The 16252-nt window shown below is 44.3% G+C and overlaps 1 protein-coding gene across 2 annotated transcripts in view; it reads left to right on the plus strand.

The window, feature by feature from the left end:
* The first annotated feature begins 176 nt into the window (after positions 1 to 176).
* Positions 177 to 16252, plus strand: part of mpped1 (metallophosphoesterase domain containing 1) — a 49269-nt gene continuing 33193 nt past the window's right edge. Inside the window, exons 1-3 of one of the 2 annotated variants that reach the window (XM_036944614.2) lie at positions 177 to 475; positions 4197 to 4658; positions 5355 to 5536. In XM_036944614.2, coding sequence (XP_036800509.1) covers positions 4486 to 4658; positions 5355 to 5536 — 355 coding nt within the window. In that variant the 5' untranslated portion in view covers positions 177 to 475; positions 4197 to 4485. The remainder of the gene's footprint in view (positions 476 to 4196; positions 4659 to 5354; positions 5537 to 16252) is intronic. The other variant, XR_005036128.2, reaches the window with a different exon arrangement.

The following is a 16252-nucleotide window of genomic DNA, read 5'->3' on the forward strand; positions in this document are numbered from 1 at the left end:
AAAATATAAAGTAAAATGTATGTCATTTATCACCACATCGATGGTTCTACATTGGTCTTAAATAAATGCAGTTTAATTATGCATCTGTGGTAGATGAAATGATAGAAAAAACAGAAACGAATCTCTGATATTGTACAGCTCAAACTGTCTGTCAGACATGAATTGATTCGTGCTCAGACCTCCCCTTCGCACATTGAGCTGTTCATCCAACAGAAGGCTCCAGAACATATCAGGGAGAGGCGGGAAGACACAGAGCTCGAGCATATTCAGCACAAGAGGCGGGAGATTAAGTGTTTCCGCGAGAGCCAAAGCGCAAACCTGAGCACCACGCGCTGCACTTTCAAACCGACCAGCGCAGCTCGCTAGCTGCTCCCCCCTCCGCCGTCCGCTCCTCTATCAGACCCACCGGACTTCACTGGTTCATCCCTAACCGGACAGGCTCAGCTCATCCGACCGGGAGACCGGGCGAAGCCAGGTAGGTTTGGTGCGGCGGTGTCTGCTTGGGTGCAAATTGGTGTTGCCAATGTTTTGTGTCGCAGGCTACAAGATTAGTAGGATGACAATCCGAAACAGATTTTGGATTTCAATTCTATTCTAATGTGTATTTTTTTTCTGTCGGAAATGTGTTTTACTTCACGTAGCCTAATGTCTAGTATATCTAGTCCAAGATGTGGATCACTCTCTTCTCTGTGTTAGGTTGTCCACCAGAATGCTTTCATGATGTACAGTGAATTCAGAAAGTATTCACACCTCTTGACTTTTTACACATGTTGTTTCAGCCTGAGTTTAAAATTGATTAAATATCTATTTTTGGGGGGAGTACTGGTCTACACACAATACCCCATAATGTCAACGTGGAATTATGTTTTTCGACATTTTTACAAATTAATAAAAATGAAAAGCTGAAATGTCTTGAGTCAATAAGTATTCAACTCCTTTCTTATGGCAAGCCTAAATAAATGCAGGAGTACATTTCCTTAACAAGTCACATAATAAGTTGCATGGAATAGTGTTTAACATTATTGTTGAATGACTACCTCATCTCTTTATCCCACACATACAACTATCTGTAAGGTCCCTCAGTCGAGCAGTGAATTTCAAACACTGATTCAACCACAAAGACCAGGGAGGTTTTCCAATGCCTCTCAAAGATGGGCACCTATTGGTAGGTGGGTAAAAAAAAGACATTGAATATACTTTTGAGAATGGTGAAGTTATTAATTACTCTTTGGATGGTGTATCAATACACCCAGTCACTACAAATATATGGACATCCTTCCTAACAAACTCAGTTGCCGGAGAGGAAGGAAACTGCTCAGGGATTTCTACCCATGAGGCCAATGGGGACTTTAAAACAGTTACAGAGTTGAATGGCTGTGACAGGAGAAAACTGAGGACGGCGCAACAACATTGTAGTTACTCCACAATACTGACCCAATTGACAGAGTGAAAAGACAGAAGCCTGTACAGAATATACATATTCCAAAACATGCATCGTGTTTGGAACAAGGCAATACTGAAAAAATGTGGCAAAGTAATTCACTTTTTGTCCGGAATACAAAGTGTCATGTTTGGGGCAAATCCAATACAACACATTACTGAGTATCACTCTCCATATTTTCAAGCATAGTGGTGGCTGCATCATGTTATGGGTATAATTGTAATTGTTTAGGACAGGAGTTTTTCAGGATAAAAAAATATACGTAATGGAGCTTACCAAGAGTACAGTGAATGTTCCTGAGTGGCCGAGTTACAGTTTTGACTTAAATCTACTTGAAAATCTATGGCAAGACCTGAAAATGGTTGTCTAGCAATGATCAACAACCATTTTGAAAAGAATAATGGGCAAATGTAGCACAATCCAGGTGTGGAAAGCCCAGAAAGACTCACAGCTGTAATCTGTGAGTGTTGTGTTGTCTCGCTTCTTGTGATATGTGTTTTGTCCTATATTTATATTGTATTTATATATTAATCCCAGGCCCACGTCCCCGCAGGAGGCCTTTTGGATTTTGGTAGGCCGTCATTGTAAATAAGAATTTGTTCATAACTGACTTGTTTACTTAAATAAAGGTTAAAACATTTTTTTTTAATAATCGCTGCCAAAGGGGCTTCTACAAAGTATTCACTCAGGGGTGTGAATACTTATGTAAATGTGATATTTCTGTATTTCATTTTCAATAAATTTGGAAACATTTCTAAAAACATGTTTTCACTTTGTGATTATGGGGTATTTGAATTAAGGCAGTAACACAACAAAATGTGGAATAAGTCAAGGGTATATGAATAATTTCTGAAGGCAATGTGTTTGATGTGTTTGATGCTAGATCCAAATAGCAGAACCACCATGCCCAAATCCCCCGATGACAACGGACCCGAATCTTAGTAAAAATGCACCCTTCTGCTCTCATTCACTCAGCTACATATCCTATATCTATCTGGTCAATGACATAAAGAACCATGAAGTGCTGCATAGTCTATATCTATCTGGTCAATGCCATAAAGAACCACGGAGTGCTGCATAGTCTATATCTATCTGGTCAATGTCATGATCAAATTTCAGAACAGATTTGCCAACAACCCCTCAAGTGGTTGGTGAGAGTTTATTTGGGGTCCTAAATACAACTAATACCAAAAAAGCAATGTCTTACATATATAGTTTTCATTTGAACAATTTACAATATTATTAACATTAAGAAAGACAAAGACAACTATTTAATCTCCATGCCTTTGTGTTTTGTTGACTATGCCCTACTAAACTACACAAAATAGCCTTCTGAAGTAGGCTAACACCCAAGAATGAAGGCTTGACATTATATCTGATTTGATTGATTTGTTTGCAATTTAGTTTAGTAAGATTTAGTCAGATAACTGGACATAATTCAAATGAATGACAATTGTTGTGAAAACAAGAAACCAAACCTTCATATTAAATGTCTCAATTAGAGAGACAAATCAACTGCTTGTTTATGCGAGATTGCTTGGAAGTGGCTCTTGATTGTCTTATTAATCAGATGTGAATTACTTTGTCAAAATTCGATTTTGTAATGTTTGTTCTATTCATTTGACAGAGTGGTTCTCATATAATGGCTGTGTCCCTCTATCACTATGCTAGCATGGGACAGGTGTGAATGCTGCCAATGCCTTGTCAAATTCAAATTGAGCCAGACGTGCACACTCAGTGCTGTATGCTATAGCCTTGTAGGCATCAGTCATAACCTGTCAACAGGACTTGTAGCCTACACACACATATATATATATACATACACATACACAGTCCATTTTTACACAGCATAAAGAATCTAACCAACATACATGACTAATGGTGTGTGTCCGTACCAGGGCGTGGAATAGCCTACGAGTGAAACGAAGGAACATTGTCGCACAATTTTATGGGACTGCTTCTCACAGTCGTTAAATCTGAGTGTCTGTCATCTGTGCCAAAGAAGAGTGCATCAATCAATTCCACCTCACGCCTATTCATTTATCAAACCGTCCCTCTTCACCATGTTCTCTGCTACATCTTTCTTCATCATTCTTCCTGTAGTCAAGGTCCTGTTCATGTTAATACGGCCCGTTCCCTTTGTTCCTACTGCCAGTGTAATCCGCTTCTATTCTCACTGTGTACCATGCTCTCAGCATCTGCCAATGCACCCTTCTGCTCTCATTCACTCAGTGTGAGGACTTCTGGCACTGCCACACACACACACACACACACACACACACACACACACACACACACACATATACACACACACACACACACACATATATACATGCATGGACACACACAAGAGTATGCCTGTGTGAGTCATGGTGTTAAGTGTGTGTAATTATGAAATGGTGTGTGGCCGTTTTCACATGAATGAGGTGGCACACTGACATAGCAGCACAATCCAGGATAAATCCAGCTCCCCCACTCATCCCCAAATGATCACCCTCCTTCCTCCTTACATCCCTCCCTCACCATCTCACCATCTTTCAGGATTCGTATGAAATCCGACTAGAATCCCAGAAGCAGAGCTGTAATTTAAAGGCAGTAGTAAATGTGATATCTGCTTGACAGTGTAAAAGCCGTAGATGCTCTTAGGGGTTGGGTTATGTTGCTTTGGTGGATAGTGTTTTATTTACAGTCTTAACTGTGCATTCCAGATTGGTGTTGTATTCCCACTCAGTGGTTTTGTTCTCTGTGTGTGCAGGAGTAGGGGGACACTGAGGTGGAGGGGGGACATGCTCGCTCAGCAACCCAGCAGAGTTTCTCCGAGGTGGGCCAAGCTGTGACAGAGGGCCTCTCTGGTGAGCCAACCCGCAACCCTGACCGCTCCAGCAGGCCTCACTTCCAGTCCTAACTACTGTGTGTGCCAGGACCAGGCCACCTCCAGCCCAGGCCAGACCACGTCTACCCCAGGCCAGCCCAGAGTGGGTCAGCCCCAGCCCAACCCACCACTTCCCCAGCCCAGTAGCGGCCCAGGCCCAGGCTCCAGAAGCATGGCCTTCACCCTGTCAGAGATCATGGCTGCACGGCGGCAGCAGCAGTCCCAGGCCCAGCGGGCGGCAGGCAGGGTGGCCGTGGAGGTGGATGAATACAGCACCAACCCCACCCAGGCCTTCACCTTCTACAACATCAACCAGGGACGCTTCCAGCCCCCGCACGTACACATGTAAGTAGAACACATACACGCATGCAGGCAGGCAGACGCACACCCCTGCAGATATACATGTACATACACATAAGCTGGCATACAGATACACACTACATATGTTCAGACACCTGGTCTCTGTCTTTCTCCGTTCCCAAGCCCTCCTCTATTCCTGTCTCTCCCCTTTCTCCCTCTTTCTTTTTCTTTGAGACCCATCCTCTCTGCATGCTGTTATTTGCTCTCTCATTCCATTTCTCTCTGTCTCTCTGTCCTTCTTTCGGTCTCTGTGTGATTGTGGAGTGTTGAGGGCTTGCTGTGTACCTGGAGGAGAGCTCACTAAAGTGGGCCACTGTTATTCACCAGCTCCCTTCTCCCTCTGGAGACTCTCTGGGGCTGCTGCACACTCACGGAAACTCCCACAGGACTCCTCTCTCTATCTGTGCTTTTCTTTCTTTTTTCTACCATTCCTTCGCCTTTGTTGTGGCTGACCTCTCACAGTTTTTTTCCCTCTTTTAATTTCTCTCTTTTTCTCTCTCTCTCTTTTTTAACTTTCTATAAGGGATGGTGATGGATACGGATCCAGACTACATTAACACCGCAACTCTGCTTCTTCATTTTGAGACTTCCCATTGTTTATCTTTCCCATGGTCTTTCTCACGCTTTTCTCTCTCTCTCTCTCTCTCTCTCTCTCTCTCCTTCGTTCTCTCTCTACTTTAGGGTGGACCCCCTGCCCCATGACACTCCCAAGCCGCCAGGTTACACCCGTTTTGTGTGTATCTCAGACACCCACTCCCGTACGGACGCCATTCAGATGCCTTACGGTGACGTGTTCATCCATGCTGGAGACTTCACAGAGCTGGGCTTGCCCTCTGAGGTCAAGAAGTTCAACGATTGGCTAGGTAAGACTGACCAATCACATTAAGCAACATCACACCACGTCAAAGTTTAGTACTAGAGATTTTTGTTTTTTAAAATGGTGCACAATTTATTTTCAAATGTGATAGATCACACTTATTTGAATTATTTTTCTTCCTTTTTTATTGCTGCTGTAGTGAAATGAGAAATGGACATTGAGAAGAGCCAGTTCTCAAGAGTTGAAGTGTTTTTAGCTTACTCAAAATCCAGTGCCACCAGTGAAAATATTTCTATGTATTACGCACAAATTAAATTAGAAAATGTGTTTTTCACTCAACGTCAAAAAAAACATGTCATGGATGGAGGGATACCTGATGAAAAAGAGATAAAAAGAAGAAACTGCCCACTCTGTTCATGTTCAGTACTTAGAGCAGTGACATTATAGTTGGCACACGTTACTGTCTTCATAAAACATGAACCCAACGTTAACTCTAAGAGATCTTGTAAGAACCAGAACATTGCAACTCTTAGCCGTGTGCCGCCCCAGCCAGCGTGCTGCAGTGATTCCTATTTCCAGCGCCTGTCTCTTTGCGATGGGAGGAGAGGGGGTGGAGAGCAGAGGGATAAGGATGAAGCTCGAGGGGGGAAGAAGGGGGAGACGGGATGGCAGCTCAGCCCCCCCAAGGCTAGTCGACGGGGAGTGCGAGCTGAAAACCTGCTCGCCCCACGCCTCGACTGGCGGGAGAGACTGCTAGGAAGATAAAACCCGCCAAACGCGCCCGGTGTGCCTTATGAAGTTCCTCTCTTTCTCCTTTTCCTGTAACTGTCTTTCTCTCCCGCTCGTTCGTATAAATATTTATAATCTGTATTCTTCTCCTGTTCCATTCTCTATCTCTTTTTCTCTATCTGTCTCTGTCTCGCTCTCGCTCGCTCGCTCTCTCTCGCTCTCTCTGGATGAATGTATAGCTCATGCTGCTTTGTGTCTGCAGCCTGGCTCCAGTGAGAGCTCAACATTGGCCTCAGCATTAGGCTTTCATTCTACCTGATGAACCTCGGTACAAAAGCACACTGTAGGGAAACACTGTCATATTGCCAGGTGAACACACTCATTCCAACCGTCCTCTCTTTCCTCACTTCCTTTGTCTGAAAGTCTGTCTTCTCTTTCTTTCTTTCTTTACTTCTGTCTTTTCTTTTGTCTGGTTCCCTCCCTTTTTCTTCTATCCCTTCCTCTATCTCTCCCTCCCTTTATGAAGATATGGGTCTCTTTTTTCTCTCTCTCCTCTTGGCATCGTGGCAGCTCCCTCCCTTCTCTCAGTATTTTTAGCAGGAAGGCTCCTCCCGGTTCTTCTGGCAGGGGCTCAAGGCTTTGTCAGAGCTGGTGCACACTGCAGGAGAGGAGAAGAAGGGGGGGGGGGGGGAGATGACTGTAGAAGACAGCGGGGAAGATGGGGAGGTAGAGTTGAACTTCATCCCATGGAAGGTCTATCTTTAGCTAGTTATCCTCAGCTTTGGTCCCTTGAGACCCAGAAGACAGAGGTCTTGTTGTTTTAGTGAAAATTACTTTTGTGGATTCTAAGAAAGACCTGGTTTGGTGGTAGGGCATGTAATCATGATTTGTTAGGCATGGTGTCAGATTAACTGGAAAAGGAGATGGGATGAAGAGATGCCGAGAGGAGAGAAAGGGGAGAGAGAATAGGTAGAAGGCGAGAGGTAGACACAGAGAGGATATACAGCACCACTTCAGTCCAATTCTTTCCTATAACGCTCTCTTTGATCAGCTTTCAATGCTTCTAACACAGTGTACTCACACACACACACTGATGCTGCTAAGACTTCACAGCCCAGTATGAATCAATACAGGTTAGAAAAATTACACAGAAGACGCAAACCATATGATGAACCTGTACTATGCATTAAGTCATGGGTGACGTTGCAGTGCATGTGTGCATAATGTCCCTGCGTGTGGATATGAGAAAGAAGGTTCTGCTTTAGATTCCAGTGGTGTCTTCATTCATCGCGTGATGGGGAAGGGTCGCTGAGCGGGGCCTGTATCCAGTAGTAGATGTTCTCTGTGCTGCCGCCTGCTCTCCATCGCTGGTTAAATATGGATCTCATTGTGCTTCTGGGTCCAACAGGGGTCAAGAGTGGAGCTGCTTTCATTCTTAACTTTCTGCTCTATTCTCCTCTTTTCTCTCTCACTTCTCTTTATTCCCCTGTCCATTCCTTTCTTTCCTTCTCTTTTGCTCTTTAACTCTTATTTCCCTTGTTTCTATCTCTACCTTGGTCTTTTACTCTGTATTTGCACATCTTCCCATATCTCTGTCTCCCTTTGTGTCTCTCTCTGTCTCTCTCTCTTGTTTCTCTCTGTCTCTCTCTGTGTCTCTCTCTGTGTCTCTCTGTGTGTCTCTCTGTGTCTCTCTCTCTCTGTCTCTCTCTGTGTCTATGTGTCTCTCTCTGTGTCTCTCTGTGTTTCTCTCTGTGTCTCTCTCTGTGTCTCTGTGTCTCTCTGTGTCTCTGTCTGTCTCTCTCTGTATCTCTGTCTGTGTCTCTCTGTGTCTCTTTCTCTCTCTGTGTCTCTCTGTGTCTCTCTCTGTGTCTCTCTGTGTGTCTCTCTGTGTCTCTCTCTCTGTCTCTCTCTGTGTCTCTCTATGTGTCTCTCTCTGTGTCTCTGTGTCTCTCTCTGTGTCTCTCTGTGTTTCTCTCTGTGTCTCTCTCTCTGTCTCTGTGTCTCTCTGTGTCTCTGTCTGTGTCTCTCTGTATCTCTGTCTGTGTCTCTCTGTGTCTCTTTCTCTCTGTCTCTCTCTGTGTCTCTCTGTCTCTCTCTGTATCTCTCTGTTTCTCTCTCTGTGTCTCTCTGTGTGTCTCTCTGTGTCTCTCTCTCTGTCTCTCTCTGTGTCTCTCTATGTGTCTCTCTCTGTGTCTCTCTGTGTTTCTCTCTGTGTCTCTCTCTGTGTCTCTCTCTGTGTCTCTGTCTGTGTCTCTGTCTTTGTCTCTCTGTATCTATGTCTGTGTCTCTCTGTGTCTCTTTCTTTCTGTCTCTCTGTCTCTCTCCGTGTCTCTCTGTGTCTCTCTCTGTCTCTCTCACTCTCTCTCTCTCTGTCTCTCTCTGTGTCTGTCTCTCTGTGTGTCTCTGTGTGTTTCTCTCTCTGTCTCTCTCTGTGTTTGTGTGTCTCTCTGTATGTCTGTGTCTCTGTGTGTACGTCTGTGTGTCTGTCTGTGTCTCTCTGTCTCTCTGTGTGTGTCTGTCTCTTTGTGTCTGTCTGTGTGTCTCTCTGTGTCTCTGGGTATCTCTCTGTGTTTCTGTGTCTCTCTCTGTCTCTCTGTGTGTCTCTGTGTGTTTCTGTGTGTGTCTGTGTCTCTGTGTATATCTGCATGTCTGTCTCTGTGTCTCTCTGTGTCTGTCTGTGTGTCTGTCTGTGTCTGTGTGTCTCTGTCTGTGTCTCTGTCTCTGTCTGTGTCTCTATGTGTGTCTCTGTGTGTCTGTCTGTGTGTGTCTGTCTGTGTGTCTCTCTCTCTGTGTCTCTCTCTGTGTCTCTGGGTATCGCTCTCTGTGTCTTTGTCTGTCTCTGGGTGTCTCTCTGTGTGTCTCTGTGACTCTCTCTGTGTCCCTGTGTCTTTCTCTCTGTGTCTCTGGGTGTCTCTCTGTGTCTCTGAATGTCTCTGGGTCTCTCTCTGTGTCTATCTCTCTGTGTGTCTCTCTGGGTGTCTCTCTGTGTCTCTTTCTGTGTCTCTGTGTCTCTCTCTGTGTCTCTGTGTCTCTCTCTGTGTCTCTGGGTTGTAGAGTTCAGAGACTCCTGTGTCTATGGCACTGCTCTTTATTTAGCACCTGTTCCCCTCTGCCCCCCTTTTCTCCTGAATAATAGATGGCTGACTCCTATGATGTGATTGCCGTGTAGGCACTCTGTGTCCACTTCATGACCCCTCCCCAACCCTCTCCTTAGCTCAGTAATAGAAAATACAATCATAAACATTTCATGAGTGCTGTCTTTCTCTTCACAGGCTTCTCTCTCTCTCTCTCTCTCTCTCTCTCACCTTGATCCATCAGTGGGGAGGAGGAGACAGTGCAGCACTTGTTGTTTCTATGTCCAGGGGGGCTGGTGTACCTTGGAGGGGACCTACATTTAGTGTAGTCAACAGTTGGAGGGACTGTCTAGGTAATTACTTGTTGGGGCAGGTGAAAGTGGCAGTGTGGAATGCCAGGGAGCATCAGATGCAGGGGGTGAGGTGTACGGAGCTCAGAGCTATGTTGCGGGTGCTGACACTGGCGCATGCCTACGGTAAATTGGGGGAGTTTGCAGAGGTGTGGATGATGAGGGGGGCTTGGTTCTAACTTTTTAGATCGGTTACAATGAAGTAAAGTTTGTATTTTTAATGATCTTGGAAACTACAGTGCCTTGCGAAAGTATTCGGCCCCCTTGAACTTTGCGACCTTTTGCCACATTTCAGGCTTCAAACATAAAGATATAAAACTGTATTTTTTTGTGAAGAATCAACAACAAGTGGGACACAACCATGAAGTGGAACGACATTTATTGGATATTTCAAACTTTTTTAACAGATCAAAAACTGAAAAATTGGGTGTGCAAAATTATTCAGCCCCCTTAAGTTAATACTTTGTAGCGCCACCTTTTGCTGCGATTACAGCTGTAAGTCGCTTGGGGTATGTCTCTATCAGTTTTGCACATCGAGAGACTGACATTTTTTCCCATTCCTCCTTGCAAAACAGCTCGAGCTCAGTGAGGTTGGATGGAGAGCATTTGTGAACAGCAGTTTTCAGTTCTTTCCACAGATTCTCGATTGGATTCAGGTCTGGACTTTGACTTGGCCATTCTAACACCTGGATATGTTTATTTTTGAACCATTCCATTGTAGATTTTGCTTTATGTTTTGGATCATTGTCTTGTTGGAAGACAAATCTCCGTCCCAGTCTCAGGTCTTTTGCAGACTCCATCAGGTTTTCTTCCAGAATGGTCCTGTATTTGGCTCCATCCATCTTCCCATCAATTTTAACCATCTTCCCTGTCCCTGCTGAAGAAAAGCAGGCCCAAACCATGATGCTGCCACCACCATGTTTGACAGTGGGGATGGTGTGTTCAGCTGTGTTGCTTTTACGTCAAACATAACGTTTTGCATTGTTGCCAAAAAGTTCAATTTTGGTTTCATCTGACCAGAGCACCTTCTTCCACATGTTTGGTGTGTCTCCCAGGTGGCTTGTGGCAAACTTTAAACAACACTTTTTATGGATATCTTTAAGAAATGGCTTTCTTCTTGCCACTCTTCCATAAAGGCCAGATTTGTGCAATATACGACTGATTGTTGTCCTATGGACAGAGTCTCCCACCTCAGCTGTAGATCTCTGCAGTTCATCCAGAGTGATCATGGGCCTCTTGGCTGCATCTCTGATCAGTCTTCTCCTTGTATGAGCTGAAAGTTTAGAGGGACGGCCAGGTCTTGGTAGATTTGCAGTGGTCTGATACTCCTTCCATTTCAATATTATCGCTTGCACAGTGCTCCTTGGGATGTTTAAAGCTTGGGAAATCTTTTTGTATCCAAATCCGGCTTTAAACTTCTTCACCACAGTATCTCGGACCTGCCTGGTGTGTTCCTTGTTCTTCATGATGCTCTCTGCGCTTTTAACGGACCTCTGAGACTATCACAGTGCAGGTGCATTTATACGGAGACTTGATTACACACAGGTGGATTGTATTTATCATCATTAGTCATTTAGGTCAACATTGGATCATTCAGAGATCCTCACTGAACTCTGGAGAGAGTTTGCTGCACTGAAAGTAAAGGGGCTGAATAATTTTGCACGCCCAATTTTTCAGTTTTTGATTTGTTAAAAAAGTTTGAAATATCCAATAAATGTCGTTCCACTTCATGATTGTGTCCCACTTGTTGTTGATTCTTCACAAAAAAAAACAGTTTTATATCTTTATGTTTGAAGCCTGAAATGTGGCAAAAGGTCGCAAAGTTCAAGGGGGCCGAATACATTCGCAAGGCACTGTATATTCATCTTAAGATACACTATATATACAAGTATGTAGACACCCCTTCAAATGAGTGGATTTGGCTATTTCAGCCACACCCATTGCTGACAGGTGTATAAAATCGAGCACGCAGCCATGCAATCTCCATAGACAAACATTGGCAGTAGAATGGCCCATACTGAAGAGCTTAGTGACTTTCAATGTGGCACGGTCATAGGATGCCACCTTTCCAACAAGAGAGCTTCATGAAATGGGTTTCCATGACTGAGCAGCCGCACACAAGCCTAAGATCACCATGCATAATGCCAAGCGTCGGCTGGAGTGGTGTAAAGTTTGCCACCATTGGACTCTGGAGCAGTGGAAACACGTTCTCTGGAGTGATGAATCACGCTTCACCATCTGGCAGTTCAACGGACAAATCTGGGTTTGGCGGATGCCAGGATAACGCTACCTGCCACAATGCATAGTGCTAACTGTAAAGTTTGGTGGGGCAGGGATAATGGTCTGGGGCTGTTTTTCATGGTTCATGCTATTCCTCTTAGTTCCAGTGAAGGGAAATGTTCACGCTACACTATACTTTTACATTTTAGACGATTCTGTGCTTCCAACTTTGTAGCAGGCCCTTTCCTGTTTCAGCATGACAATGCCTCCATGCACAAAGTGAGGTCCATACAGAAATAGTTTGTTGATATTGGTGTGTAAGAACTTTACTGGCCTGCACAGAGCCCTGACCTCAACCCCATCGAACACCTTTGGGATGAATTAGAATGCCGACTGCAAGACAGGCATAATCGCCCATCGACCTCACTAATGCTCTTGTGGCTGATCGGACGCAAGTCCCCACAGCAATGTTCCAACATCTAGTGAAAAGCCTTCCCAGAAGAGTGGAGGCTGTTATAGCAGCAAAGGGGGGACCAACTCTATATTAATGCCCATGATTTTGGAATGAGATGTTCAATGACCAGGTGTCCACATACATTTGGTCTTGTGGTGTAGCTAGGTTGGATAACCACATATCTCAGTCACAGTAAGTATATTTTTCTTCAATGAAGTAGCTATCAGCAAGGTCGGCGCTAGTAAGAAAATAAAGTCACTTTTGAGTTCAGTGTAATGCGTGCCCAGTGGGGGTGTCTCTGGCTGTATTCTGACTCATCACCCTTTTCACTGGATGAATATTGATGTGACATTGTGACGAAGAACAGGACAGGCTGCTATTTTGATGCTGTGTCTTCTGTATGTGCTGGGCTTGGTATGGAAGTGGAACTGCAAGAGAGAAAGACTGAAACAAGATGAAGAGAGAGAGTGAGAGGAACGACAGAGACCACCTACTAGACCGGGGATGGTGTTACCGTCTTTGTCGGATTTGCGTTTAGGTGGCGGGTGCAAATGAAATGTGTGTGTGTGTGTGATTACTGGGATGTACTGTGTGAGGGCAGAGTGTGTGTTTTGAATGCATTGCTTGCTTATTCGCTTGTGTTTTTGTGTGTTTGTGTGTGTTTTTTCGATTGTGTATGTGCCAGTGCGGTGTGTGGGTGGTGTTTAAACAGGAGAGTGTATTTGCCTCGTGGCTTCATGTTCAGGTGGGAGGGATTAGACACACACACACACACACTGAATGGGCGTTGTAATGCTAAACCAGGTTGAGTCTCAACATGTCTTTTTTCTTATAAACAGTAGTTATTGCTTCTGTAGACAGACCAATGCAGCTAGGCTGTTGTGGCATAGAATGACTTGATTGAATGTGCAGGAGACATTATTAGTAAGTACTGGTAGATACACACTGTTATGTCGATGGGCAGCTAGAACAAGTTGGACTTACAGACAAATACCTTGTACACACACACACCAACACACACACACAGACACACACACAAAGGGCAGTAATCCCCCTCGACATGCCATGGATTTGGTCAAAACAGGGATTTTCCTCTTCAAAGGGCAAGGACCACCCATCGGAACACCAGAACAATGGTGTCTGGAGCCCCGGAAGCTTCACACACAGACACACAGACTAACCGCCCTCCTCGGCTTCTAATATATTGAGGATTTGGGGGTTATTGTAAAGGCCAGTATAGAGCACATTCCACTGTATCTAGTCAAGCACTAGTCCCTTCAGACAGCAGATCACTCCCCTTAACTAACCCTGTTAGAACTGGGTCTGTATTAAACCACACACACACACACAGACAGTGAGGGAGGAAATGACAGGGATAAAGGGAGGCTGAGGGATAGAGAGAGGGAGGGAGAGGAAGAGAGATGGAGAGGGAGGGAGGGAAGAGAGGGAGGGATGGAGAGAAAGATGGAGAGGGAGGGATGGAGAGGGAGGGAGGGAAGAGAGGGAGGGATGGAGAGGGAGGGAGGGAGGGAGGGAGGGCGCCTCTGCAGTGTGTCTTGGGAGGAGAATGTAGTGCAGGGCTGCTTAGACAAGTTTTAGACTTAGACAGAAGTGTTGTGCGTGTTTTTGAGTGTGTTTTACTGTGTGTGTGTGTACATGTGTTTTTATTTGATTACTTCTTTTGAACTGAAACACAGAGAATGCTGGCTGCTTTGTGCGGGTGATTCACAGGGAAATTTAAACTATTTGTTGCTTGAAAGCGGCTTTTGAAATCTAAGACAAAAGTTGGGAAAAGATGGTTGCTAACAGCAGCAGACAGTGCTCTGCTGCCTGCATATTTGGATTAGTCTCTCTACCTCTTTCTTTCTCTCTCTCACTCTCTGTCGTCTCTCTCTCTTACCTTCCTTTCTCTTTTCCAAAAGCATCGCATTCATCTTTCTTCATGTAGTTTTGTGTTTGAGTGAGTTATTATGACCAACGTGTGTGCTTTGTGGATGTGGAAGAGTGACTGTATTGTGGAACGGTGATTTGAGCGTTGATACATTGTTCCACTGTGCCTGTATGGAGATTCTGTTTGATAAAGAGAGACAAGCACGGCCTGCTTTGGCTCATTGGAAGAACATCATGTTTTGATCACTGGTGGTGTTCATAAAGTACATAGGACCAGGAGTTTTTCCTGGTAAGGTCATGTAGTCAGGAAACGCTCCTGGCCATAATTCTAGTCATACAATATGCAGATTCAGCCTTTCACCAAACATGATTTTAAAATGTCACCCATAAAACTTGAATTAATGGAGGTGGATGCGGGGGCGTGTTTACTGAACGAGGTATGCTTCACTCCAGTCGACCTAACTCCACTCCTAACTAAGGGCCAGTGAATGTATTTGATGGATTTTTTTCCGGTTACATCCTACCTAGGGAAATAGACATAATTGAATTTATATACTGGGTCAGTGTTTTTTGTTAAGAGGTCCTTCATTTCAAAAGTTTCAAGATAAGGCGGCAGAGGAAATGGGATTGGAAGTAGGACAAATAGGAAACGATGACACTAGGTGTTGCCTCAGTCCTTGGCCACAGGGGTGCAATTAAATGCTTTGGCCTCTGCTGTGAAGGAGCTCCGAATCCCGACGTCTTTAACCTGGGCTATTTGACAGCCTCTATCTGATCATCTGCAAATGGGACATCAGGCTTCGAGTGTTCTGTGTGTTCCAACTTCTGCTGTTGTCCTTGCTCCAGGAGTATCTGCAGGCTTATCTTCTTTAAAAGGACATTTCAACATTCATCATCTCCAGCACCACCAACAACATCAACATATGTGAAAATGGTGCATTTTCTAGGGAAAAAAACATTGAGGAAGATAAATGTTTCCAATGACGACATCCACCAATTAGTTGGCAATGCCTACTCATAATTGGTTCAAATCACACAATGCACACCGAAGACGTACACAAAACATAGAAATGTGCCATTTTCACATATGTTGATGTTGGGGTGGTGCTGATGATGATGAACATGAAATGTCCCTTTAAGTCATCAGATGAACTGAAGCTCCTAACAGCCTCCTGGCTGCAGGTCTTGGCGTCTCAAAGCCTCCGGAAGATGTCTGGACACAAGTTCTTCTTTAAAACAACGTCCATGAGTATACTTCCTTCTCTTCTCTCACTTCTTTTACAAAACTGAGCCGGCGTTCCATGCCAAGCTACCATGTTGGAATCTGAACAAGACTTTGGGGAGAAAAGGGGGTAAAAGGAAAAAAAAGAAGTGTGAATACCGGCCAGTCCATGTTGGTGGGGGGGCTCTGTTATGAAGAGTTAACTTTTTTCAGGATTTACTTTTTATTGGCTGGAAAAGGCACTTGGGTTGTCTGTCAGTAAAGGATGAAGATAGATACTTAAGGCATTGTGCTATTTATCTGAACAGTGGAACACTTGGAATGGTACTGTACACATTCCACTATTTATCTGAACAGTGGAACACTTGGAATGGTACTGTACACATTCCACTATTTCTCTGAACAGTGGAACACTTGGAATGGTACTGTACACATTCTACTATTTCTCTGAACAGTGGAACACTTGGAATGGTACTGTACACATTCTACTATTTCTCTGAACAGTGGAACACTTGGAATGGTACTGTACACATTCCACTATTTCTCTGAACAGTGGAACACTTGGAATGGTACTGTACACATTCTACTATTTCTCTGAACAGTGGAACACTTGGAATGGTACTGTACACATTCCACTATTTCTCTGAACAGTGGAACACTTGGAATGGTACTGTACACATTCTACTATTTCTCTGAACAGTGGAACACTTGGAATGGTACTGTACACATTCTACTATTTCTCTGAACAGTGGAACACTTGGAATGGTACTGTACACATTCTACTATTTCTCTGAACAGTGGAACACTTGGAATGGTACTGTAC

Source organism: Oncorhynchus mykiss, chromosome 15 (assembly GCF_057628025.1).
Source record: "Oncorhynchus mykiss isolate SJ-2025 chromosome 15, ASM5762802v1, whole genome shotgun sequence".
In the NCBI taxonomy this organism is placed as follows: Eukaryota; Metazoa; Chordata; class Actinopteri; order Salmoniformes; family Salmonidae; genus Oncorhynchus; species Oncorhynchus mykiss.